Source organism: Tamandua tetradactyla, chromosome 2, assembly GCF_023851605.1.
Source record: "Tamandua tetradactyla isolate mTamTet1 chromosome 2, mTamTet1.pri, whole genome shotgun sequence".
In the NCBI taxonomy this organism is placed as follows: domain Eukaryota; kingdom Metazoa; phylum Chordata; class Mammalia; order Pilosa; family Myrmecophagidae; genus Tamandua; species Tamandua tetradactyla.
This window is the reverse complement of record NC_135328.1, coordinates 190,388,270-190,416,163: the sequence shown is the minus strand read 5'-3', so window position 1 is coordinate 190,416,163 and position 27,894 is coordinate 190,388,270. Positions and strand designations below refer to the sequence as shown.

Below are 27,894 nucleotides of genomic sequence, written 5' to 3'. Positions count from 1 at the left end.
CAGAGATTAAAGATGCTGTAGACCAAATAAAAAATATACTCAAGACACACAACAGCAGATTTGAAAAGGCAGAAGAAAGAATAAGCAAACTAGAGGGCAGGAAAACTGATATCAAACACTCAAAACAGCAAATGACAAAAAAGATGGAAAATTTTGAATTAGCTCTCAGGGAAATTATGGACAAAACAAAGTGCACAAATGTAAGAACCATGAGTGTCCTTGAAGGAGAAGAGAAGAGTAAAGGGCTAAGAAGTTTAGTTGAGGATATAATAGGGGAAAGCTTTCCAACTCTTCTAAAGGACATAAATATACAATGAACTCCAAATAGAATAAATCCAAATAGGTCTTCTCCAAGACACATACTAATGAGTCCGTCAAATGTTGAACAGAAGCAGAAAATTCTGAAAGTGGCAAGAGAAAAAATGATCTACTACATCACGGGAAATCACATAAGACTGAGTTCAGACTACTCAACTGGCACTACGGAGGCAAAAAGGCAGTGGTATACATTAAAGATCCTGAAAGAGACTTCCAGCCAAGAATTCTGTACCCAGCCAAATTGTCCTTCAAAACTGAGGAAGAGATTAAAATTTCCACAGACAAACAAATCCTGAAAGAATTTGTCAGCAAGAGACTGGCCCTACAAGAACTAAAGGAAGCTCTGCCAGTTGAAAAAACAGACAGGAGAGTGAGGTCTGGAGGAAGGCACAGAACTGAAGAGTACCAGTAAGGATAACAACGGATAAAAAGAGAAAGACAGAAATGAATATATAGATCTGACAAATAAAATCCAAAGTAAAAGATGGTGGATTCAAGAACACCTTTTCAGTAATAACTTTGAATTTTAATAGACTAAAATTACAGTTAAAAATACAGATTGGCAGAATGAATTAAGAAATATAATCCAGCTATATGCTGCTTACAAGAGACTCATCTTAGACACAAGGATACAAATAGATTGAAAGTGAAAGGTTGGAAAAAGATGTCCCATGGAAGTTATAACCAAAAGAAAGCAGGAGTAGCTATACTTATATTGGAAAAAATAGACTAAATGTAAAGACGTCATAAGAGACAAAGAAGTACACTATATATTAATAAATGGGGCAATTCACCAAAAAGAAATAACAATCATAAATGTTTATGCCCCCAATCAAGGAGCTCCAAAGTACATGAGACAGACATTGGCAAAACTGAAGGGAACTGTGCTGGTTTGAAATTGTGGACCCCAGAAAAGCCATGTCCTTTAATCCTCATTCAGTATTGCTGGGTGACAGTTTTTTATTATGCATGGAGATGTAACCCACCCAATTGTGAGTGGTAACTTTTGATTAGATGATTTCCATGGAGGTGTGTTTCCACCCAGTCAAGGTTGGGTTGCTTACTGGAGCCCTTTAAGAGGGAACCATTTTGGAAAAAGCTGCAGAGTCACAAGAACGATGAGAGCCCACACAGCCAGAAACCTCTGGAAATGAAGAAGAAAAACTCCCCCAGGGGAGTGTCATGAAACAAGAAACTGTAAGAGAAAGCTAGCAGATGCAGTCATGTTCACCATGTGTCTTCCCAGTTGAGAAAGAAACCCTGAATGCCATCAGCTTCTTGAACCAAGGTATCTTTCCCTGAATGCCTTAGATTGGATGTTTCTATAGCCTTGCTTTAGGTGGGACATTTTCATAGCCTTAGAACTGTGGACTTGCAACCCAATAAATTCCTCCTTTTTAAAAGCCATTTCATTTCTGGTATATCACATTCCAACAGCTAGCAAACTAGAACAGGAGCGATAGATGTTTCAACAATCATAGTAGGATACTTCAATACAAAACTCTCTAAATTTAGCCAGAACAACCAGATAGAGGACCAACAAGGCAAGAGAGAAGTTAAACAACTTGATAAATGAATTAGACCTAACAGACATATATAGACCATTACACCCCAAAACACCAGGACATATGTTCTTCTCTAGTGCTCGTGGAACATTCTCCAAAATAGACCACATGCTGGGGCACAAAACAGGCTTTTATAAATTTTAAAACATTTAAATTATTCAAAGCACTTTCTCTGATCACAATGGAATGAAGCTGGATATCAATAACCAGCAAAGAATGAGAACTTTCACAAATATATGGAGACTAAATAACACACACCTGAACAACCAGTGGGTCGAAGAAGAATTGCTAGAGAAATCAGTGGCTATTTGGAGATTGATGAAAATGAGAATACAATATATTAGAACTTATAGGATGCAGCAAAGGCTGTCCTGAGGGAAACTTATTGTCCTAAATGCCTACTATTAAATAACAAGAAAGAGCAAAAATCAAGGACTTAAAAAACTGCTCACCTGGAGGAACTTGAGAAGAAACAGCAAACTAACCCCAAAGCAAATAAAAGAAGAGAAATAACAAAGATTAAAGCAGAGACAATTGAATGGGAGAACAAAGGAACAACAGAAAAAAATCAATAAAACCAAAAGTTGGTTCTTTGAGTAAACCAATATAATCGATAGGCCACTAGCAAGACAAACAAAGAAAAAAAGAGAGAGGATGCAAAAAGAGAGGAAACAAAATCATAATTGAGGAGGGGGTCGTTATCACAGACCTTGAAGAAATAAAGGAAATCATAAGACGATACTATGAACAACTATATGCCAACAAAATAGACAACTCAGATGAAATGGACAAATTCCTGGAAACACACAAGCAAGTTACACTGACTCAGAAAAAAATAGAAGATCCCAACAAACCAATCACAAGTAAAAAGATTCAATCAGTCATTAAAAATCTTCCTACAAAGAAAACCCCAGGGCCAGATGGCTTCACAGGGGAATTTTATCAAACATTCCAAAAGAGAACTAACAGCAATCGTGCTTAAACTTTTTCAAAAAATTGAGGAAAAGGGAATACTATATAAGTCATTTTGTGAAGCTAACATCATTTTCAATACCAAAAGCGGGTAAAGATGCTATAAAGAAAGGAAAACTAGACCAATCTCCATAATGAACATAGATGCAAAAATTCTCAACCAAAGAAAACTAGCAAATCAAATCCAACAACACATTAAAAGAATTATACACCATAATCAAGTGGGGTTTATACCAGGAATGCAAGTATGGTTCAACACAAGAAAATCAATTAATGTGATATAGCACATTAACAAGTTGAAAGGAAAAAAAAAAAACACAATCATCTCGATTTATGCTGAAAAAGCATTTGACAAAACTCAACATCCTTTTCTGACAAAAAAAAAAACACTTCAAGAGATACGAATCAAAGGTAACTTCCTCAATATGATAAAAGACATATATGAAAAATCCATAGCCAGCATCAATTGTGAGAGACTGAAGTCTTTCCCCCTAAGATCAGGAGTGGGACAAGGATGCCCTCCATCATCACTATTATTCAACATTGCACTAGAAGTTCTAGCCAGAGCAATCAAGCAGGAAAAAGAAATAAAAGGCATCCAAATTGGAAAGAAGGAAGTAAAACTTCCACTATTTGCAGATGACATTATACTATACTTGGAAAATCCTGAGAAATCTACAACAATGTTATGTGAGCTAATAAACAAATTCAGCAAGGTGGCAGGATATAAGATTAATGTGCAAAAATCAGTAACATTTCTATACACAAGCAATGACCTAAGGAGTCAGTTAAGGAAAAAAATCCATTCAAAATACTAAAAGAATCAAGAATCTAAGAATACACTTAACTAGGGACATAAAGGACTTGCACACAGAAAACTACATAACATTGCTAAAAATAATCAAAGAAGATCTAAATAGATAGAAAGACATTCCCTGCTCATGGATAGGAAGGTTAAATGTAGTTAAGATGTCAATTCTACCCAAATTGATCTATAGATTCAATGCAGTACCAATCAAAATTCCAACAACCTATTCTGAGGACTTGGAAAAGCTAGTCATCAAATTCATCTGAAAGGGAAAGAGACCTCAAATAGCTAAAAGTATCTTTGAAAAAGAAGAATGAAATGGGAGGATTAACACGTCCTAGTTCTAAAACTTATTATAAAGCCACAGTGGTCAAAACAGCATGGTACTTGCACAGAGATAGAAGTATTGACCAACAGAATTGAATCAAAAGTGCAAACCACAGCAGCTCAGCAGGCAGAATTCTCACCTGCCATGCCAGAGAGACGGTTTGATTCCCTGTGCCTGCCCATTCAAAAAAAAAAAGTGCAAAAACAGACTACCAAATCTATGGGTTTAACAAGACCTCCAAATCCACTGAACTGGGGCAAAACAGTCTTTTCAATAGATGGGTATGGGAGAACTGGATATCAATAGCCAAAAGAATGAAAGAGGACCCTTACCTTAAACTCTATACAAAAATTAACACAAAGTGGATTGATTAAACACCTAAATGTAAGAATTAGTACCATAAACCTTCTAGAAGAAAATATAGAGAAACATCTTCAAGACCTAGTGTGCTGGTTTGAAAGGAAGTATGCCCCTAAGAAAAGCCATGTTTTAATATAAATCCCATTTCTTAAAGGTAGAATAATCCCTATTCAATACTGTATATTTGAAACTGTAATGAGATCATCTCCCTGGTTGATGTGATTTAGTTAAGAATGGTTGTTAAACTGGATTGGGGATGACATGTCTCCACCCATTTGAGTGAGTCTTGATTAGTTTCTGAAGTCCTATAAAAGAGGAAACATTTTGGAGAATGGGAGATTCAGAGAGATTCAGAGAGAGCAACACTACAAAGTAGAGTCCACCAGCCAGCGACCTTTGGAGATGAAGAAGGAAGACACCTCCCGGGGAGCTTCATGAAATAGGAAGCCAGGAGACAAAGCTAGCAGATGATGCCGTGTTCACCATGTGCCCTTCCAGCTGAGAGAGGAGCCCTGACTGTGTTCGCCATGTGCCTTCTCACTTGAGAGAGAAACCCTGAACTTCATCGGCCTTCTTGAACCAAGGTATCTTTCCCTAGATGCCTTTGATTGGACATTTCTTTAGACTTGTTTTAATTGGGACATTTTCTCGGCCTTAGAACTGTAAACTAGCAACTCATTAAATTCCCCTTTTTAAAAACCATTCCGTTTCTGGTATATTGCCTTCCAGCAGCTAGCAAACTAGAACACCTAGTAATAGGAGGTAGCTCCCTAAACTTTACACCCAAAGAACAAGCAACAAAAGAAAAAATAAAACTCAAAATCAAATGCTTCTACACCTCAAAAGACTTTGTTAAAAAGGTGAAGAGGAAGCCAAATCAATGGGAAAAAATATTTGGAAATCACACATTGGACAAAGGTTTGATATCTTGTATACATAAAGAAATCATACAACTCAACAACAAAAGAACAACTCAATTATAAAATGGGCTAAAGATATGAATAAGCATTTTGCTGAAAAGCAAATCAGATGGCTCAAAAGCACATGAAGAGATGCTCATTTTCATTAGAAAAAGGGAAATGCAGATCAAGACTACATGAGATACCACCTCACACCTGTAAGTATGGCTGCTATTAAACAAGAAGCTACAAATGTTGGAGTGGATGTGGAGAAATTGGGACACATGCACTGCTGGTGGGAATGTATAATAGTACAGCCAATAATAACTGCTGAAGATGGTTCAGCAGTTCCGTAGGAAACTAAATATCAAGTTGCCCTATGACCCAACAGTACCATTACTCAGTATATACCCAGAAGAGCTGAAAACAGTGACACAGACATTTGCACACCGATGTTCATAGCAGCATTATTCACAACCACTAAAAGATGGAAACAATGCAAATGTACATCAATAGATGAGTGACAGTAGGGCAAAATGACACCCTGAACCATATGACAATATGGATGAGCCTTGAGGACATAATCCTGAGTCAAATAAGCCAGACAAAAAGGATACCTACTGTGACTCCACTCTCATGACCATGGTAAAGGTAAAATTCTAGGATTATAATACAGAATATATGGGATTTACAGATATATAGAAGGTAGAGATGGGTGAAATATTAGCTAATGAGGTTGAACTCAAATATAAGGGAATAGATAGAAGCGAAGGCAGTTGACTAGTGGGTCTATAATAATACCATATTGAAGGTGAAAATAATTGAAAGGGGCTGTATAGACCTAAGTGTTCCACTGATTAATAGTACAAATATAGATGAGTTCTTGCATGAATTACTTCAAAGGTATGATTCTTGTACAAAGTGTTTAGGTTCAGGATATAGGAGGAAAAACTGTTATTGTATGCTATGGGCTATATTTAATAGGAAGACATCAGCAATACCACAGCAACAGCAGAGGTAAATAATGGGGAGAGGTACAAGAGTTAAGGGGAGGTTTAGATTTCCTATTTGGTGAGGGTGTGTTTATGGGTTATCTTTCTCTTGTAAACAAATAAATTATCTAAAATTAAGAGTGTTGATGGAGACCATAAAACAGAAGAAAATGTAGGGAAATATTTTATAAATCTTATACTTGGAGGTAGTTTTATACACCTTACACCCAAAGCAAGAGCACTGAGGAAAGAAAGAAAGAAATGGGAACTCCTCAAAATTAAACACTTTTGCACATCAAAGAACTTCATCAAGAAAGTAAAAGACAGCCTACACAATGGGAGACAATATTGGGAAACAGACATATCAGATAAGGGTCTAGTATCCAGAATTTATTAAGAGATTGTTCAACTCAACAACAAAAAGACAGCCAATCCAATTACAAAATGGGCAAAAGACTCGAACAGAGACTTCTCAGAAGAGGAAATACAAATGGCCAAAAGGCACATGAAGAGATGCTCAACTTCCCTGGCTATTAGAGAAATGTAAATCAAAACCACAATGAGATATCTCACACCCACCAGAATGGCCATTATCAATAAAACAGAAAATGACAAGTGCTGGAGAGGATGTGGAGAAAGAGGCACACTTATTCACTGTTGGTGGAAATGTCAAATGGTGCAACCACTGTGGAATGCAGTTTGGCGGTCCTCAAAAAGCTGAATATAGAATTGCCATATGACCCGGCAATACCATTGCTAGGTATATACTCAGAGGACATTAGGGCAAAGACACAACAGACATTTGCACACCAATGTTTATAGCAGCATTATTTACAATTGCAAAGAGATGGAAACAGCCAAAATGTCCATCAACTAGAAGTGGCTAAACAAATTGTGGTATATACATACGATGGAATATTATGCAGTTTTAAGACAGAATAAAGTTCTGAAGTATGTAACAACATGGATGGACCTTGAGGACATTATGCTGAATGAGATTAGCCAAAAACAAAAGGACAAATACTGTATGGTCTCACTGATATGAACTGACATTAGTGAATAAACTTGGAATATTTCATTGGTAACAGAGACCATCAGGAGATAGAAATAGGGTAAGATATTGGGTAATTGGAGCTGAAGGGATACAGATTGTGCAACAGAACTGAATATAAAACTCAGAAATGGACAGCACAATACTACCTAACTGTAATACAATTATGTTAAAGTACTGACTGAAGCTGAATGTGAGAATGATAGAGGGAGGAGGGGTGGGGGCATAAATGAAATCAGAAAGAAAGATAGATAATAAAGATTGAGATGATATAATCTAGGAATGCCTAGAGTGTATAATGATAGTGACTAAATGTACAAATTTTAAAAATGTTTTTGCATGAGGAAGAACAAAGGAATGCCATTACTGCATGGGTGCTGAAAATAGATGGTAATTAATATTTTAAAATCTTAACTTATGTGTGAAACTAAAGCAAAAATGTTTGGCACAGAATTTATATTTTGACTAGTGCATTTCCTAATATAACTTATGTAGATAGTTTGATTGAACACCATAAGTACTTGGAATCTCAGGTAGGACATGAGATTTTGTTGGTTCGTCCAGAGTGATGCCCCGATGAATCCCAGAGTGATTCGACCAGTGAGTGGAAAAGTATTTGCAAAGTCCCCTTCAGGGAATGGTGAGAACAAGGAGAAATTCAACTTCCCCAAGTTGAATTCTTGATATTCTCACACAGTGTGGACAACCAAAGCTATAGGCTGAGCCCCCAGTCTTGGGGTTCGTTCATATGAAACTTAACCCCACAAAGGAAAGGTAAAGTCTACTTAAAATTCAGGCCTAAGAGTCATCCCCAAGAGAGCCTCTTTTGTTGCTCAGATGTGGCCTCTCTCTCCAGCCAACACAAGCAATCTCACCACCCTCCCCATCTACGTGGGACATGACTCCCAGGGGTGTGGACCTTCCGGCAACGTGGGACAGAAATCCTGGAATGAGCTGAGACTCAGCGTCAAGGGATTGAGAAAACCTTCTCGACCAAAAGGGGGAAGAGTGAAATGAGACAAAGTGGCAATGGCTGAGAGATTCCAGAGTCAAGAGGTCATCCTGGAGGTTATTCTTACACATTAAGTAGATATCACCTTGTTGTTCAAGATGTAGTGGAGAGGCTGGAGGGAACTGCCTGAAAATGTAGAGCTGTGTTCCAGTAGCCATGTTTCTTGAGTATGATTGAATAATGATATAGCTTTCACAATGTGACTGTGTGGTTGTGAAAACCTTGTGTCTGATGCTCCTTTTATCTACCTTGTCAACAGACAAATAGAACATATGGAATAAAAATAATAAGGGGAACAAAAGTTAAATTTAGTTTGAAATGCTAAAAAAAAAAAAAGTGTTGATGGACTGTGGACTTTGGACATTACACATGATGCCTGATGAGTGCAGGTGGCTGAAGAATGCACTGACTGAGAAATGGATTGGTGAATGATGGTGCATCCATCTATCAAATACCAGGCAGCTACAAAAAGGAATGAAATTTTGAGGCATGCAACATTGTAAATGAACATGTGGAACATTTGAGGAGGCAAAATAAGCCAGAAACAAAAGAGCAACTATTGTATGGTCTCCTTTAGAAAATGCTTATTAAAAAAACACAGGCCTAGATTGTAAGCTCTTATAGCAGTCACATTTAGTCTGGAGAGGTAATTTATTATTTCTGTATTTTGAGAGGCTCTTTTATATATGTATAACCTGGTAGTTAGAGATAAGAACAAATCCGATCAGGTCAGGATTAAGGTAATTCAGAACACAGGGGTAAGGAAGATATTGTCCGTATTTTAGAACCTCACCTACTCTTTGAGACCAAAGGAAGAACAAAGTTTATGTCTGGAACCAAAATATTCTGTAGCATGCAATCTAACTCAACCTGTCTGGGTAGCTCATTTAAGCAATTTGAACACAGGAAGCCCAGAATAACCATGAGGGCCTTTAATCCTGTATAGCTTAATGTAATGAATGCCTGGATACATCCTAGAATCTATTAAGCAGATAATCAAAATGTACTGGCAAAGTCCCTTAATGGATGGGAGAAAAAATATGGAACTATTAAACTTTACCACCAGGGAAACCCAATTCTGTGTCAAACAGAATCACAAATCTGTTTGACACAAATCAATAGGCCAAGCCTTTTATCTTGAGGATTGTTCTTGTGGTTTATGTAGTAGAGAAGCTTAGCCTATCTATAGGTATGCTTAAGAGTTACTTCTGGAGGGCATTTTTTGTTACTCAGATGCGGCTTCTCTAAGCCCAACTCTACAAGGGAAATCATTGCACACACCCACATTGTGGGACATGACATCCAAGGAGTATCTCCTTGACAGCATGGGAGATAACCCCTAGGTTGAGTCTGGCCCTGGCACCCTGGGACAATACCATCCTGACAAAAAAAGGGGGAAAGAAGTGTAACAAAGTATCAGTGGCTTAGAGTTCAAATAGTCAATGGAGGTCACTTAATGCAAGCTTCAGTTAGACATTGCTACTATCATAATTTGCCAAACCCCAATCAAAACCATTCCAGCCAATCCTAAAAAACACCTAGATTCTATAAATGTTCCATGCACCGGGTTACTCTTTCCAGAAACCTACAATCTCCAGGTTAAGTCCCTGGATCAGTTAAGTCCTGAAACCTAGAAAGCCCAGCCTCTCCAGAACACCAGATAGTTCCATCTCCCTACTCCATATTACTGACAGCCCCTTCCAACATGAAAAAGTCAAATACCCCTCAAGAGTGAAACAGAAATATCATAGGTGATGGTAGTACTATTGAATCATTAAACTGATTAGTCTCCAATATCTTAAAACAGCTAGAAAAACCTAAAATTGTGGAATTGTAACCCATTCTCTGAAATTTGTTCTACAACTAGGTGTGCTGTGCTTTGAAATTTTTCACAAGAAAAGTAAAAGCTGATTGTAATAAAATATATTCTTTCTAGCCTCCTATATCCTGGAGCATCTAGAAAGAAAAATCTGAGATGGTATGGTAGGTCATGACAAACTCCGGGATCTGTCCCGTTAACTACTTTTTCAGGAGTGCTTTGAAACTATTGCTTTTTTCTTTCTTTGCTTTGTATATATGTTATATCACACATTTTAAAAAGTTGAAACATGTATTATTTAAAAAACGTTAAGTAGGCTGCACTTGAGAGCTCACTGGAGAAATCAGAATTGAGGACCAAAACTGGTATTTTCCACTTCTGGACATTTAACCAAGGATGACAGAAATTGAATGCTTCCAGGTGTCTGAGTTGTAAATGAATTTGGACAGTCAGAAACTCAGCTTGGTAGGATCCAGGCAGTAAATATTCAGACTAAAACTTTTTATCTTACATTAAACCTCATTTTGACATAAATAGGGTATACCTCAAATAGTCTGACAAGACATAACTAATTCTGACTAAGCTTGTCTGTAAAGCAATGCATGACTGCCCTATAACCATTATTTAACAATTATTTTGTAGTATACAAAAGTTGTGTACACACTTTAAGCTACTACTCTACAACCAAAAGAAGGGTATGGTATGTAGTTAAAAATAATTATTAAAATTAACATGGTAACATTAGGAATAAATCAACTATTAGTGGTAAAAGGCAATTAAAAACATTGATGCTAGATCAGGTAAGTTAGGACAATTATGAGCCATAAAATAAATTCATAATCAAGAGGTGAAAATAGTTCTAACTGGCCTCAAGAAACAGGATCCTCAATTATACACAATCATGTTCTGTATCTATAAATCCAGAGCACACTCTTTTATGTCTCCTTCCAGAAATAAGTTTTTGACACACAAGAAAAATCCACGGAAATAAAAGTCCAAGTGAAAAATAATAATAAAAAAGACAGACAGACTTCAAAATGTCTCTTTTATTTATTAAAATAAATGGGTTGTTTATTCCTCCTTGCTCTCTTCCTCACTGGTTTCTGGACACAGTTCACTTGATCCTGCCAATTAAAGGATTTGATTACTCCCAAAGACACAAGAATCAAAGTTATCAAATACTCAAACATTACATTGTTTATCAGTTAGTAACAATCAAGAAATTTCCAATATCAGGGAAATATTTATCAAGAAATCTTGTAGCAATAGTATAAAAACTTTTGTCACTCAATTAAGAGGTGGAAAATTCCATTTTTTACTAAAAACTTTAGGCAGCAATCAGGACTCTGGAAAGACAGATCTATAACATTCAAGGCCCCACATTAATTTGTATTCCTTTTTCTGCTTATAGCCCTCAATATTCCTTCTTTCACCATACTTTTTTCTACATAGTATTTCCCCCTCCCTTTCCGTTGAATTCTAAACGTTGATTATGACAACTTTTTAACCCTATACTTACCTATACATGCAACTCGAGTCAGAACAGTAAACTACAGGCCACCAATTTTGTAAAATAAAGCCTTATTTTATTAGAACACAGCCATTTGCATTTATCTACAAACTGACTATGACTGTCTTTCCAATGAAAACAGAACTGAGCTGAACTGTCCTTTTAAAGTTTGCTATCCCTTCTAATTAGGCTGCATCCAAAGATTAAATATTTGAGTATTTATTAAAGCCAAAAGCAAAAATATTTCCTACAAAGAAGCTATAATATAGAAGAAATTAAATGAGATATTCATGCACTTAAGTAATTTTTTTACTATCACCCTAGAGCCATTTTTTTTTTTTTTTTTTTACTATCACTCTAGAGCCTATAGACAGTTTAAGAGAATTAAGAAAAGCATTCAACTTACCTAGCTGCTGTCAGTTTAGCAACGTGTGGCTTCTCTTCTTGACTGGCTCACACTACGTGATGTCTTGAAAACAAATTATCTTATCCACCTGTCAAGGAAAATGCAATTTTATTTAAAAATAACACATTCAAATATCATTTATTTTCAGACACCATGTACATTTCACTCTGACATTAACAGAAAAGAGGGATTCAATCAGCAGGTTCTTTTGTTGTTGATAATGCTTAGTAAAGACCCTGTTTACATCAAAGTTATATCCTCTAAACCTCCTTTCACAAGTTCTGAGGGACTTTTCCCTTCCCTTACTGATGACGACAGTTGTTCCTCTACCATTTACTAAATAAGTAAAAAGTAACCTAGTAGAAATTTTGAATAGCTGTGAAGCTGAATTTAGAGACTGAAAATATAACATTTTCCCATTAATTCAAGCCTTCTTTCCTGTTCTTCTACAGCAGGATTTTCTCTATACAGGCAAACAACTTCTTTGAATTCTGATAATACACCCCATTTATCTGTCTCTCACATACACAAATCTTGTTTTTTTTTGGAGGGGTGGTGGTGCAGGTGCATAGTCTGGAATCAAACCCAGGCCTCCTGCATGGAAGGTGTCATGGTTAGGGACATGTGTCAACTCGGCCAAGTTGTGGTAGCTGTTTATCTGATTGGGCAAGTACTGGCCTGTCTGTTGCAATGAGGACATTTCATAGGATTAGCTCATGACACGTCAGCTGCATCCACAGCTGATTCCACTTGTAATCAGCCAAAGGGGAGTATCTTCTACAATTAGTGATGCTAAATCTAATCAAGGGAACCCTTTTAAGGAGGACTCAGAGGAGACAGGCCCCATTCCTGCTTCGGGCTGGTGAGCCTCTCCTGGGGAGTTCATCCAGACCCTCCATCGGAGTCGTCGGCTTCACAGCCTGCCCTGTGGATTTTGGACTCTGCGTTCCTGTGGTCACGTGAGACACTTTTATAAATTTTATATTTGCCAGTGTTTCCTGTTGATTCTGTTTCTCTAAAGAACCCTAACTAATACATCTACATGTGTTAGTTAGATTTGGTTGTCAACTTGGCCAGGTGAGCATACCTAGTTTTGTTGCTACGGACATAAGCCAATGGTACGTGAACCTCATCTGTTGCTAATTACATCTGCAGTCGGCTGGGAGGCGTGTCTGCTGCAATGAGTGATGTCTGACTTAATTGGCTGGTGCTTAAATGAGAGATTGCAACCGAGCACAGCTTAAGTAGCACAGCTTAAGCAGCTCGGCATTCCTCATCTCAGCACTCGCAGCTCAGCCCAGGCCTTTGGAGATGCAGAAAGAAGTCACCCTGGGGAAAGTTGTTGGAACCCAGGGGCCTGGAGAGAAGACCAGCAGAGACCATCCTGTGCCTTCCACGTAAGAAAGAACCTCAGTGGAAAGTTAGCTGCCTTTTCTCTGAAGAACTAACAAAATAAATCCCCTTTTATTAAAAGCCAATCTGTCTCTGGTGTGTTGCATTCTGGCAGCTAGCAAACTAGAACAGAAGGCAAGCATTCTACTACTGAACCACCCATATACCCCACACAAACTTTTTCTAAAAGTAAATACAGACAGTGGGCAGGGTGGCTCAGCAGGCAGAGTTCTCTCCTGCCATGCCGGAGACCCAGGTTTGTTTCGTGGTGCCTGCCCAAGCACACCAACACAAAAATTTATATATAGAGATAGGGGAAGTAAAACATTGAAACTCAAACATGTTTTACCTCATTGTTAAATCAAAAACTGAACCATTAAATAGAATATACATCGAAAGAGTTCGAAGTAAACTTACTTCAAGTGAATGAGTACTCCAATCAGCCAACATCAATCATTCTTACCTAAAGAATAATAACAAAACGTTAACATAAAAGACATAGACCTTAAGATTTGAAAATGCTAGTCAACCTCAAAATTTCAAGAGTAAAATTCCAGAGACAAAGGCTGGGGGCAAATTACAGCATAAAAAACTAGAAGAAATTTCATGGGGGAATATCTAAAATTATTCTTTCATAAAGTAATAAAGTAGAAATCTGAATTAGAATGAAAACTGTACCTCCTCTTACAAAAGCCTGCTACTTTCACCAGTCTAAACACAATGAAGTTTGACTGCAATCCAGAATATACTATCCCTTATGTGAAGGTATGTGACAACGTTTACCTTACCTAATGAATTTTAACGTCAACTCTTTTCATGTAAAAGCACATACCCTGCTCCCCATTCAAGTATGTTTTCCAATCTCAGGCAGACTGACCCAAACTTCAGTAGAAATCCTCCAAAGGTGCCCTCCCCTCTGTTCCACAATACACAACAACTGCAGTTGTTAATCCTGCAATCCTTGATCTTTCCCTGTAAAGTTCTCACTGAATTTCAAGTTAGGGCAGGGAAACTATGCCTTACTAAGATAGCAAGGAATCTGAGTTTTTCTGAGGGAGAAGACATTCACCTTTACTATCTGCACAGAAAACAAGATCAGCTTTATTAATTCAAATGCCAGGGTTTTCTTCCTCCCTGATTATCAGGCACTGCCAAGGACATTTGAAATGAACTTCCCTGTTGCACATGTACCATCCATAAGGGATACTATATCGTTTTGCATTCTTTCCCCATTCTCCAGATCATCCCATTCTGAATTCAGCCCCCTTCACACCCTCAAAAAAAACAAACAAAACAAAAAAAAAACCAAAAAACCAACCTCAGCACTGGTGTTCAAAAGCAACATTTTTATGGCTGATGGTTTACCAACAACTGTGATATTTTCACAGCTGAGTCTTAAAATTGCCAATCATTATCTAGCAGCAATGACAGATGATTAGAAGTAGTCAATCCTCTGAAATCTTTCCCTAATAGACAGCCATTTGAGAAGTGCACTAGCTGACAGAGCACTGAAACATATCAGCTAAAGCCAAAACCATATAATAAAGGCCCAGAACGAACATCCCAGCTCTCTAAAACCTGTTCAGAATCATTTAGGGAAAGGCAGTAAATGCAGGACTTATGGATCATGTCACTGCAGCTGACAATGATTAACAATAGGAGACATGCAACCCCCATTAAAGTTAAAAGTCCAAAACTAGTCACACGCATCTCTTTATTGGGGAAGGTTGTTGTACATTATTTGTAGGTTTGCAACTCTCCATGAAGAGCACCCATTGCATTTCTTTCATCTTGCAGAAGAAAGCACCGGTATCTGTTCCAAGGGCCTAACAGTACGGAAATGCATTCTGGCATCACACCTCTGAACTACAGACTGTTCTCATTAAAAAGAGTAATTTTGGTTTGTAACAAGAAAAGACTATGAAATACAATACAAGCACCTCGGTATAGCAATATTACTGAAACCCACTTATTCCCAGCCTTTTGACTGAGTGCTTTTTAAAACCCACTGCACTAACAGTCACAATTTATAGCTAGATACAAATTAGTAAGAATTGACTTGAGTCACAGGTTTCTCATTCTAAAGTGCAAAAGCCTGCCTAGTTATCTTGAAGCAAGCAGAATAAAGCAAAATTAACACCCCCAGCCCAATGATATTCCTTAAGTCCATATATTTACACCAGGTATGTTCTCTGAAAACCGTTACTGACTGGTAAGAAATAAAGCTGAGCTTTTATTTCTAAACACCCAACCACTAAATCACAGTAGCAGGTGTTGGCCACTGATTTAATGGATTATGCCACAGGAAGCCCCACCAGGTTTTAGCCAATTTGTACTGACATTTGTGTCACTTATTGATCAACACTTTGATCAGCATTATATTTTTAATAGAGCTAAACTGGTCACCCATTGATCTGAAGTGTCAAAGCTGTTTGCTGGAATGGACTATGTATATTAAAGTACAAATTCTTTCCCCACCTTGTAAATTGCTTGCCAAAGAGCAAATTGGTTTTCCTGATACAATGGAAGAACGTTCTATAGTTATGAAGAGTTTTCACCAGCATTTATGCAAAGTAAACCAAACTTTCAAGTTACAGAGCAGAAAGCATTATAAATGAAAGCTGTTTCTCATACATGCTAGCTAAGAACCAGTTCAGAGACCAAAGTTAAGTTGAATTGAGGTCTGAAACAACAGTCGATGCAGAGTCCATACTTTCTAAACATAAGATACTTTTTTAAAAAAGATTTTTGTTTTCCTGTAAGTTTTGAGATTATATCACATCCCTAAAGCTAAGGGAACCAAATTCAAAAGGCTACCCTGAACATGTGCAGTCATCCTACAAAATACGACGACGTCTTACATCGGGAAATGATTCCCAATGTGTATTCAACTGTAGGCAAGTCAACATGCCACACCACTTTCCCCCAGCTTTAGAGTATATAGATATATTTTGACAAGTCACATAACTTAACTAATCACAGTAGATTCCCAACTAAGCCCAAGTTAGTAACAAATGTGATCCCATGGAGCCCACCCATTTAATCGCATTACAAAAAAAAAACCCCTGTACTTTACTATTAGTGCACTCAATCTGCAGAATAATTATCAAGATTGCGTATGAAATTTCCAATAGTGCCGACCCATGGGCAGGTCAGTTTGCTACAATGAAATCTAATTATCACATGCTGTAAAGTCCATGTCAAGATGCCAAAAGCACTGTTTCCCAAGCATGGTTTGGCTCCCTCTCCCCCATACCACTGATGTTTTCAGTTACAATGCAACTAAAGAAAGCCACAAACTGAATCAAGTATACAAAAGAATAGAGATGCACTTTTAATCTGAGAACTGAAACAGCACTGAATTCTGCCTGACAAATTACAGCTCTAACCCCAAACCCACACAGTTTTGATATAAACTATCTTTACCATACAAGTGTTAGGTGCTGCACTGTAATTTCATTGTCAGAAGTGTGATGTCAGAATGCCCACGGAATAAAAGTACATAGCAAGTCACCAAGTTAGATTATATTGCTTGTTACCTACCTGTAGGCAGTCGGCAATGAGAATCTTGGAGCAAGCAGGAATACTACATCCGGGTCCTAATGTCCATTGCCATTTGCGGTACTACGTTCCTCACAGTTACGCACTGCAGAAATGCTGGCTAAATGCAGTTATGTAGCAGGCCACTACTTTAATAGTGCATAATTGCAGTCCAAGAACACCAGAAAACATTCCGCCACAACTTAGTGGCTTGCCCAAGAGAAGCCAAGTACCTAAATTTTTATCTGCCATAATATGCCACTCATAAAAATTGCACAGGCGTAACATTACAATTTCCCAAATTGTAATCAGTTTATATTAGTTGTACAATATATCTATAGAGTGGTGGGGCTTATACTACTTCTTGGCGTTTAATGTTCTAAGAGGATTACGGTTTCACTAAATAACATGAGCCAATGGGTTTAAGCTTATTAAATACCTAAATAATTAAACACACCGGGATTTTAGAGAATGGAGTTTTTTAAAGATTAGGAGGAGTTAAAAGTTTAAAAACAACAACCAATGTTCCTCTTAAAACAAAATTATAAGAGAAAGTGGAGAAGAGGAAATGGGATCAGGTGGTTTCTTTAAATGGCTAAAATACTTGAAAACAACTACCTTCCCTTTCCCACCGCAAGTTTCATGTCAGCTTTTAGAGGAAACTACTTTTAAAAGATGATTTAAATTCACATTAGACTAAAAACTATCATATGTATAAGCAAGACTTGTTGAAAGTCTGAATAGCTTACAATCCTTGGTACACTGTTAGTGATGGAAGTCAAATGTCAGTTGAAACTAAGCAACATTATTTGCTAAATAATATTTAGCAATTCTACAGCCCACAGTAAGGGTATCAAAAGCCACAACTTTAGAAGATCATCCATTAAGCATCCTTCACCACTCTTCAAAGGTACAGTACTACCAAAAGCTTATTTTAGGGGTCTGTGCCAGCATCCCTTATAAAGAAAGGCATGTAATCTGAAAAATAAACTGAAACATTAATTTTATAGGCAGATTTTCCCATTTCCCCCGCCAGCCCCCACCCACACACATTCAAGTTCACCCTCTGTGGGTGTTCCATGAATAGCCCTTATTTTTTGGTCCCTACTATACGATTCAACCAAATTTTAACGGACTCCTTTCAAATCAAGACCCTTATTTCTATACAGAAAATCTCATACGTATCACCAATTGACTTGGGACAAAACTTCCTACTCATTGACATAATTATGGTAGAAACCATCTATTTCCAAGTGTCTTGGTGAAAAGATATAATGAGTATTATTTTCTAATTAGATTCTCTTCCTCAATTAGCATACCATGTACCCGTCAGTCACAAAACCAGAATTTGGTAACGTGCCTTTATACTCCACTAGTGTTTTACTTTTAGTATTATTCTGTTCCCTATGCAGAAAGTGCTCAATTGTTTCAACAACAGGTGTCCCTCTGTACTCAGGCACAATACTAAACTTAACCATTTTAGCAAAGTTTTGATTTAGAATTTTACTTTTGCCAATTAGCACCAAGAACAGAGGTGAAAAGGAGGAAGACAAATTCCACAGTAAGAGTTGTGTAATGTACACATTTGGATGGAAACGTAACTAAGAACAAAGCCAAACCATTCAATTACTTTACCTACTGTTAGGAAGCTGCTCTTCTAACAGATTTACACTGGAAAATCAGGCTGCCATTGTACTAACAGACAACAGTAAACCATCTACTTTATATTAAATCAAAATGTCTCTTACTCTAATGAAAAGGAGATTCAATGAAGTTGACAATTAACAACACCACTGAAATACTCCAAAGCTTTATGGTGGGGTGAGATATTTGTACTGTGTAGCATGAGCAATTCTCTCCAAATTTAGTGCTACGTTGTAAGGAAACTATGGAAACAGATCAACATATTTACAAGATTGGTTACCTACAACCCTATTTGTTATTTCCAGTCACCACTATCTCTTAGAAAAGAGAACCAATGGGTCCTACAGATTTTGCCCATCCGAAGTAGCACAAGGAGATGTAAAAGTTACAGAGTACAAATGTATAGTTAAGCCTACTTTATGGTTACTAAAACTTCCTTACTTGCCAAGTGGACTTTTTCAGACTAAACCCCATCTTTTTAAATCACTTAAAAGTAATACATGAAAAGTCTTCATGTTTAATCATCTTTAATTCAAATGTAAAAGTTTAATACAAGCCGTTCGTAGGGCTTGGGATTTCTTTTAAAAACAAGGATGGGGAATGCAACAGAATGATCTTTCCACTTTTTTTCATCAAAAACTTTCAAGGAAAGGATAGATCATAAGGCCATAAAAGATCCATTTAGCCAAACTCACTCTTTTTCCCTTACCGATAGTTCTGACACCCATTCCATAATCTTAATACACAATCCTGAATTAAGATTTACAATTCAGCTTTACTTATACAACCATTTAAAAATACTTAGCACTGTCTGTGCTTCCTATATCAAACAAATCAAATGATGAAACTGTCTCAATATGCATTTCTTCTTTTTAAAACAAGGGGGCAGTTATTTAGAGAGCAATACTTAGTCTCCAAATTCATTTCCCACAAATGGCATATGCCATTCAAAGGCCTAGACACGCTCATGCTTTCAAAGTGGAATACCTAGCCTAATGTGCATAGAAGCATGAATGGCAAAGTTGAAGATCAATAGTATAACTATTTTTCTATTTATTTGAAGCAGAGTAAAAAAAAAAAAAAAAAAAAAGGTACACTTTGGGAATTCAGTGGCACAAGTACACTGCCAGAACTTGAGGGACATTATACATTTAAAAAAAAAAAAAAGGAAAAAAAGGAAAAAAAATTCTCCTGTTTCAAACACTGCATTACATAATTATACCTGCCCAAACAGACCATTTACAAATATTAGGTCAATAAACTGCTAACATCCATAAAAAGGTAAGCTTTCTTACTAAAATGCAAGAATTTAAAAGGTTGGTATCTAAACAAGAAAAGACAAAACAAACTGGAATGAAAGCTAGATATCACATCTAAAATCGGGGTTTTTTGTTTGGGCCTTCATATTCTTCTCTCCCCCTACCATATCCTGCTGGAGTTCCAGGCCCCATTCCTCTAGGACCCTGTCCACCCACAGGCCCCGCACCTCCCTGCCCAAAGCGCTCAGTACGCTATTGGAACAGTAATTAACAGTTCATTATATGTAGTTGATGTCCATGTGTGTTAAGTAAATATTTTAGAAGGTTCCGTAGTCAACGTTCGTCGATACAATCACCAATGAGTCGATCCACAGGTACCGGGAACATAGAAAGGAAAAAAGGGTAATTTGAAAATTAGTTTACGGTAATACATGCCTTGTGGTATGTTCCCACTTGAGCCATTCTCATACACCTGTTTCAAAGAATAGATCTTCCCTGTAGTGCTAAAAAATTTAAGAATTAGTACAGATGTGAAAACCCATTCCAAAATGAGTTCTAAGAAATTTCACATCAGATTAACCCACTGAAAAGCTTGCAAAACTCTAGGTCTGAACAGAAAATTTAATTTCCAAGTAAGCCTATCAAATATCAAGCCCAACCAGACAGGTTCAATTCACTCAATGAAGTGACAAAGACCTACTCACCAGTTAGTGGCATGTGCTGCATAAGAAACCTTGTGCTTTTCAAGATCTTAAGACACATCTGCTAAGGTGCAGAAATCTTAAAAGGTTGAAAGTTTTAATAAAATGCTACCAGACTACAAAAAGAAAAAGCATAAAAGACTAATAGATTTAGTCACTTAACCGGCACAGTAAATTTATCAAAAAACTTGTGTTGCTATATTCTCACAGGTATTATCACCTAAAAAGTCATCACTGTTAATAACCAGAGACAATATGCTCACAGTACTATTCTGTACTGCAGCAAGCTTACTAAACATACAGCCCACCCTCATTACCAGCCCAACTCTCCCTTAGGTCCACTGATACTCTGCTATGATTCCAAGTTTTAGTTATCTCCCAAACTGCATTAAGGCCAAGCTTAAATGACTGCAATGAAGCAGTCCAACTAGTTTTAGGTATTTCTAAACTTAAAACAAAACAAAACAAAACATATGCACCTAAACAGAAGAACCCTACAGGTATGCAAGCACAGCAGCCTAAAGTGCCTTTCATATTCCATTTAAAATAGACCAGTGACTGAGGGTATTATTCCAGAGAAAAAACTAAAATGGGATCATGGTTTTACCGTTCCTATACATAATTTTGATATGTTTTCTACAAAATACCATAAGCTACTTAAAAAGACTAATAAAACCTCAATCCTTTCAACTACATTCAAAATCTTCAGAAAAGTCTTAGGATTTTAGCGCGTGGTATACTGCATGTTCTTTATCAAAAAGCTAAAAAAGAAAAATTTGGGGGTTTCACACAATTATGCTAGCATAACACGGCTTAGTACCCAGAAGCTACATGGAACACAGAACCTTAACTGTGGGAACATGATGTCAAATGAGATATTACAAATTTGATACATACCTACAATTATGCCTTTTAGGAAGCATATAAACAAAATGTTACCCACATATTTTTAAAATTCAATTTGAAGCAACTATTACTACATTTAACCCAGACAGCTATTTACAATTCTACCTTTTTCAAAAAGCCTTAAGATTTTAATAAATGAGGCTCCATACTAAATCTTTGTTTTTACTTTCAAAATCAATCTACTGAGCTACATACAGCAGCTCCCTCATTTGCCAAGTCTGTAGTTGAACCAGTAAGATTCAATTCAGTTGTGAAAATGCACTCTCTAAACCCACCTCTAATGTCAAAGTGCAGTCCACCTAAGGATTTGTAAAATCCTAATAAAGCCACTCAGACCAATTCATTTAGTTGTTCTAAAGTATTCTGATAGGCTGTCAGATACTAAAACATACTAGGTTCAAGAGGGTTCAGATCAAATGCACACTATTAGTATGCTTATAATTATTCTGGTTTTTTTTTTTGTTTTTGCTACCCTGGAGCAAAACAGAGATGTCAGTTAATTTTAAAAGGTATACCTATAGACAGGCCCAACATGGGGAAACGACGAGTCAAAACACTGAACAATTCCCTTTTCATGGGATAGCAGCCACACCAAATATAGGTCCAAAGTCCTACACATCACTAGAACATGCCTAAAAAGTTTAAACTACAAGTCTGATTCATACTTATGGCAAATACCAACTTAAAGAATGACAGTTTGCCATTTGATTACTCTCACTGGGATGTAGAATAATCAGATACGTTATCTAACATTTAGAATTTGGATTTGCCATGCACTGGAGTTCAAAAGTGCACAAGCAACATAATGGAAAGCACCTAAACTACTTAGTGCCAAAGAATTCCACATACTAACAGCATTGACTCCTCACTGGCAACCTGGTCTGTTTAGGTTACCACACACTGACAGTTCTTCTACATTGCCAAAGTAGTCCTCAATATTACAATTTACATACGATAGGGGAACTAAAAGAAGTCCAGTCTCCTACTTTAAAAAAAAACACACACACACGTAAGTTGTGAAAATGAGAAGTTCCTCCGTACTACGTCCCACAGGATACATTACCATGTCGCTTCCCATCATGGAACCACTCATCGTTGCTGGTGGAACTCCGGGATTGGCTTCATAACCTATGCCACCACCACCACCTAGAGGTGGAAATTTCTGGCCTCCTGAACCATAGGGATCTAGGAAACAAAAATGCTGGTTACAACTCAACCAGAATACTGCTACTTATGATACTTTAATATAATTTTTATGCTTACCTCCCATGTTCATTGCTCCTCCACCACCCATTCTCATGTCTCTTTCTCTCTGAAAGGAAAAAAGCTCCCTTCGTATACCAAACATTCTTGAGAGCAAAAAGAAATTTTGAAAGTTTCTTTTTTAATTAAACTAGTTAGTGAAATTATCAAAAGACCTCTTCCAAACCACTGAAACCCCATTGGTCCATCCAAAGAGAACAGATAAAACTCAAATCAAACAATACATTTCTATATATAGGTATGAGATTTAAATAGGTATGTATCTAGGTATGTACAAATTCTGTTGACAATTTTAACTGTAGACAATTCTAACTACAACAAAAAGAACACAAGGAACTTACTGGATCCATGTATCCCATCCGGCTGTAGCTTTCCTCTCTTTGGCGTCTCATTTGTTCTTCCATCTCACGTTGACGAATCATCATCTCTTCTTCCCTTCTACGTCGTTCCTCCTCTTGCCTGGATATAATCAAGCACATAAACAAAATATTACCCACATCTTTTAAAACTCAATTTTCAAGAAAGCTAGTACTTTACCTAAGAACTTTGTAAGTCAGAGGGTATAGCTCTAAAGGGATTCTGTCAAAAAGTCTTATTTATGAAAATCTTACACTCTTCCATTTTAACCACTGAATCCACGCTAACATAATATTTAACCTCTAACTTCATTTGCTTCACCTACAAAACTGAGTACACCTTTGTTTCTTAAATGACTACAATGTTAGTGCAGAAGTGAAGGCCAGTTTAACAAAATTTTACCTCAACTGCATTTCTTTACGTTTCTGCATTTCTTGATTGTGAAGTTCTTCCATGCGTCTTAATTCTTCCTGGCGTCTCATCAGATCTGAATATTGGAAAATAATGTTTTTGATCAAATTAGTGAGATTCCAGTAAGTTCAAAAATCAAATGACATCAGCTGAATTCACTAAGGATCTTTTACCTTGACGTAAAAGATTTGCCTGATGCTCGTGATAGGCATCTTCCATCTCACTTTCCAATTTGTCCTTTGCATCTTTCATGTTTTTTTCAACTTGTTCCCTCTGCTGTTTTTCCATTTCATCCAAGGACTTCCAACGCTGAGAATATTCATACTCAAATGTGCCATGCTGGGCAAAACGAGGAGGTGTTTCTCTCTCCCTGAGAATGCATAGAAATTAAATATGAACTAGCTTATGGGTGCCCATAACAAACACTATCAGATTTCCCCAAATGCACTAGCACTATCACTTGTGATGAGTACCAAAAGATAGATTACCTTGATTCACATAAAATATCTTTACAACAAAAGCAATATGTGCCCCAGAATAACAGAAAATGAACAAAGGAGACAAATCATAGCTTCCTCAATTCCTAATTCTGTTTTCCTTTGGCCAAATTCCTTACCAAGGCTTAACTTTTCTATCCATAAAAAGTGAGGACACCTACACTTCATACAACTATTTTAAGAACCAAACAGGATTACATGTGACTGTCCCTACCACAGAAACTAAAAGCTCTAACTTTCCCAGTCTGTTTTTATAAAATACATACCCACTCTCAAAGAATTTTGCCTATTTTAAGCAAAACTGCAAGTTTACATTTATAATAATACAACTGTCAAGGTTTCCTTGTAAATATACTAAAAACCACCGAGTTGCATATTTTAAATACGTGAATTTTAAATAGGTGTATGGTATACGTATTATATGCCAATAAAGCTTTTAAGCATATATAAAAAAATACAGAGCTTACTTCTGATACATTGGATTCTTCTGTGCAAGTTTTTCAGGAAGACCATCTTCATCATCTAATTGTTCAAGTGGTTCAACAATAACTGGTCGAGGAGTTCTAATAATAACGAAAGGTTCCCTGTTAACTTTGTTCCAAATATACTACAACTTTCTCTGACAATTTAATAGAAATTATTAGAATAAACACAAGACAACTTACGTTGTCAGTAAGAAAACGCCTTCACTGCATCGTTCAAATGCTTTTCGTGCTGCCGGTTTAGAAGCAAATTCAACAATGCCTTTCCCTGTAGATCTTCCACGATCATCCACAATTACAACAGCCCTTTCAATAGGACCAAACTGGCTAAAGGCTTCTTCCAAAAGTTCATTGGAAACATAAGGAGAAAGATTACGAACGGAAAGGGCAGCCGCATGTGTCGCAAAGCGAACCCGAAGCTGTCTACCTCTCATGGGTGTATCATCAAGTTCAGCTTTGGCAATTTCAGCCAAGGCTCTAGATTCCTGAAATTATCAAGGACACTCATGTTAATGACTTCAAAATTAGAGGCTGCCCTCTCTGAAATTGGCTTAAGCCTAACTAACCTCTTCCTCGGTCTACTGTTCAAGCATTGACTTCAGGCAGCCCTTGCTGACACCATTCAAAGGAGGTAGCCTTAAATGTCTCACCCACCCACCACCCTCCTTGACTATGTACCATACATCAGCTGCATCTTTTCTGTAAAAACGACAAAAACTTTCAACAAGTTATTTTTCCTAGCTTAAATCAAGCATCAACATGTTTGTTAGCCTAAAAACATTTTAATTCTATATAAAAGGAAATTAACACTTACAAGTTTAATAAATCCAAATCCTTTGCCTTTGTTGATAAAAACTTCTCCTGGTTCTCCATATTTAGCAAACAATCTTTTGAATTCATCCTCTGTGATATCAGCAGGTAGATTACCAACAAACAACCGACAGCGCTGTGTGTAGGTTTTCTCTCCAGGCCTCCTCAAGAGAGACAAGTTGGCTTTAAATCCCTAATGGAAAAGGAAAGTTTTCAGACAACGATGACTTCAGCAACTAAGAAAACCCAACAATAATTCTCAGTTTTGCCAAACTGGATATGCGTTATTACTCGATTTCGTTTTGTTGCATTTGAAGTCAAAACCAAGGCTTTACCGTAACGTTTACAAGATTTCCAACATCACTACTCTTAACATTTTAAAAAAGCCCAAATCATTCAAGAACGGACACATACCGCTCCCTCATACATCCTTGTAAGACATACATCCTATGTGTTCCTGACAAATCTAACTCACACAAGACACATATTTAAACTGCGATTAAGTATCCAATCAAAAAGAAAACGAGCTTAAAGCCCGCTGTCACTAACATGACAGGCCGGTGCTTTCAACACAAGAACTCCCAGATGTCTCCAAGACTACACCACCTTCACGGTCTGCATTACCCTGGTTCCCAAAGTGGGCTAGCCTTAACAAGGCCGGCCAGACATTCTCACCGCTTGCTTCCGAAGGCCACTTTCTTCCAGTTTCAAAGCCAAGAAAATGGCGGCGCCCACGGCCAATCCGGGGACCGAGTAGTGGGACCACGCTCCTCGCCCCCGCGTTCCGGCAGGCCTGGCCCCGCCTCCCGCCACCGCGCGCGCAGGCGCCTTTTCCCGGCTCCAACAAAATGGAGTCTGGGGAAAGGGGGGGAGGAGGAATGGGCCACCGCCATCTTAGAGAAACCGACGCGTTGCTCCAGGAAACTCACCTCGGAATCGGAGATCTTCTCTTCACTGCGACCTCCTGGTCCGCCAGACGGGGGGCCCTGATGATGTTGCTGGTGGTAGGGTGGGTGATGCTGCCGGCCCCCGCGAGGCTCACCGCCACCTCGGTGCGGCGGCTTAAGGTGGCCACCAGGAGTGCTTAGGCCCGGGCCACCTCCGGGCTTCGGCCCGCCTGGCATCTTGCCCCCTTTGGGGCCGCCGAGTCCCGGGCCCTGCTTAGGCCCGGGACCCGGGCCTCCCGCGGGTGGAGGTGGCGGACCCCCTGTTTGAGGGGGAGTGGTCGGGACGCCACTACTCGGCGGTGTGGCAGGAGGGGCCCCGGGGGGTGCCGAAGTGACTGCAGGCGGTGGAGTCGGGGTGGGGCCTGGCCCTGGAGGGGCCGCAGAGGTCGGGGGAGTGGCGGGCGGAGCCGAACCGGAGGCCGGTGGAGCGTTGCCTACTCCAGGAGCAGGGCCGGGTCCCTGAGGAACGACGGGCTTAGAAGAGTCCTGTGGCGGCGGCGGCGGAGGCTGCTGATGCGGCTGTTGATGCGGTTGCTGATGCGGTGGCTGCGGCTGCGGCGGCGGCTGCTGCGGCGGTGGCTGCTGCTGTTGTTGATGAGGAGGCGGTGGCGGGATCTGGGGCTTGGGACCACCCTGGCCAGGCCCGGGACCCATGGGCCCGCGGTTCTGATTGAGGCCCATGCCAGGCGGCGGAGAGCGGAAGTCGTGGAGGCCGCCTCGGCCGCCGCCTCCTCCACGCCGGTGGAAGCCACCGCCGCCACCACCGCGACTTCGGAACCGATCCCGAGACATATCTGTGGTCAAGGGGCGGTCGAGGCAGAAGCGAAGAAGACGCTCAGGGAACGTGGAGGCCACTTTGCTTCACACAAAATGGCGGATGATACCGGCGGCGCGCCGCCTTTGTCCTCGTCTTATATAGGCCAGCTGGGGTAGCCCCGCCCCCTCCTCGATCGATAGCGCCAATAGCCAATTGCGAGTACTGTAGTTGATGACGCTAAGTTACGAGCTTCTAATCGTTCTTATTGGCTCATGGGTGAGGGGCGGGAGGCATGAAGTGGCTGAGGTTTCTAGTTAGCCAATGAGCGGAAGAGGAGTTGGCCTTAGGCCACTGGGATTTGCTAGAAGAAATTTGAATGGGTACAACAGAGCAATTCTCCCGTGAAAGCAAATACCCTGGGCTGTATCAGCTCCTGGGGAGAGGTGTTAGAGGGTTCTTTTCTGTCTTGATTGCCCCAACTAACAGCCTGCTGTTTATCCTTGCCGTGAAAGAACCCTGGTTCCCACGCTTGGGTTAAGGCTGGATATCCATAGAATAAGCTGGATATCCATACCTACTATTTCATTTAGGTTCAAAAGCATAAATTGGTTGTCTGCTATTTATCCTACCTTATTCTGGGCCAATGAAATTAGAAAATTAAATATTTACTAATTTGAAACGCACACACTATCAAGCGATTTCATCTTGGAATCTCTTGAATACAGGTTTGTGGTCACAGCATAAATTTCGCAATAGATTAAGTGGGTGATATAAATAAATAACTTACCAACACATATCACAGTAGGAATAAAACACTTTATTCTACCATCACTCAACACTTGATGAACAGATTAAGATCCTATAAAATTAAAATATTAAATCACCTGT

At 38.6% G+C, this 27,894-nt stretch overlaps 1 protein-coding gene across 2 annotated transcripts; it reads right to left on the bottom strand.

Moving 5' to 3' along the window:
• Positions 1-11,152: 11,152 nt before the first annotated feature.
• LOC143674526 (splicing factor, proline- and glutamine-rich-like) lies at positions 11,153-27,155 on the bottom strand. Of its 2 annotated transcripts, XR_013171100.1 has the most exons (12): positions 26,232-27,155; positions 25,307-25,495; positions 24,676-24,977; positions 24,478-24,573; positions 23,687-23,883; positions 23,505-23,589; positions 23,087-23,204; positions 22,746-22,794; positions 22,546-22,667; positions 13,850-13,895; positions 12,041-12,128; positions 11,153-11,248 (listed from the first exon to the last, which is right to left on the bottom strand). XR_013171100.1 is itself a non-coding variant. In XM_077150365.1 (10 exons), exons 1-10 carry the CDS (start codon positions 27,039-27,041, stop codon positions 19,990-19,992), a joined length of 2,106 nt encoding a protein of 701 aa, XP_077006480.1. In that variant the 5' UTR covers positions 27,042-27,155; the 3' UTR covers positions 19,127-19,989. The 2 variants fall into 2 exon arrangements, 1 of the variants encoding a protein (XP_077006480.1); XM_077150365.1 differs by lacking the exons at positions 11,153-11,248; positions 12,041-12,128; positions 13,850-13,895 and adding an exon at positions 19,127-20,127.
• Between the last annotated feature and the right edge of the window lie 739 nt (positions 27,156-27,894).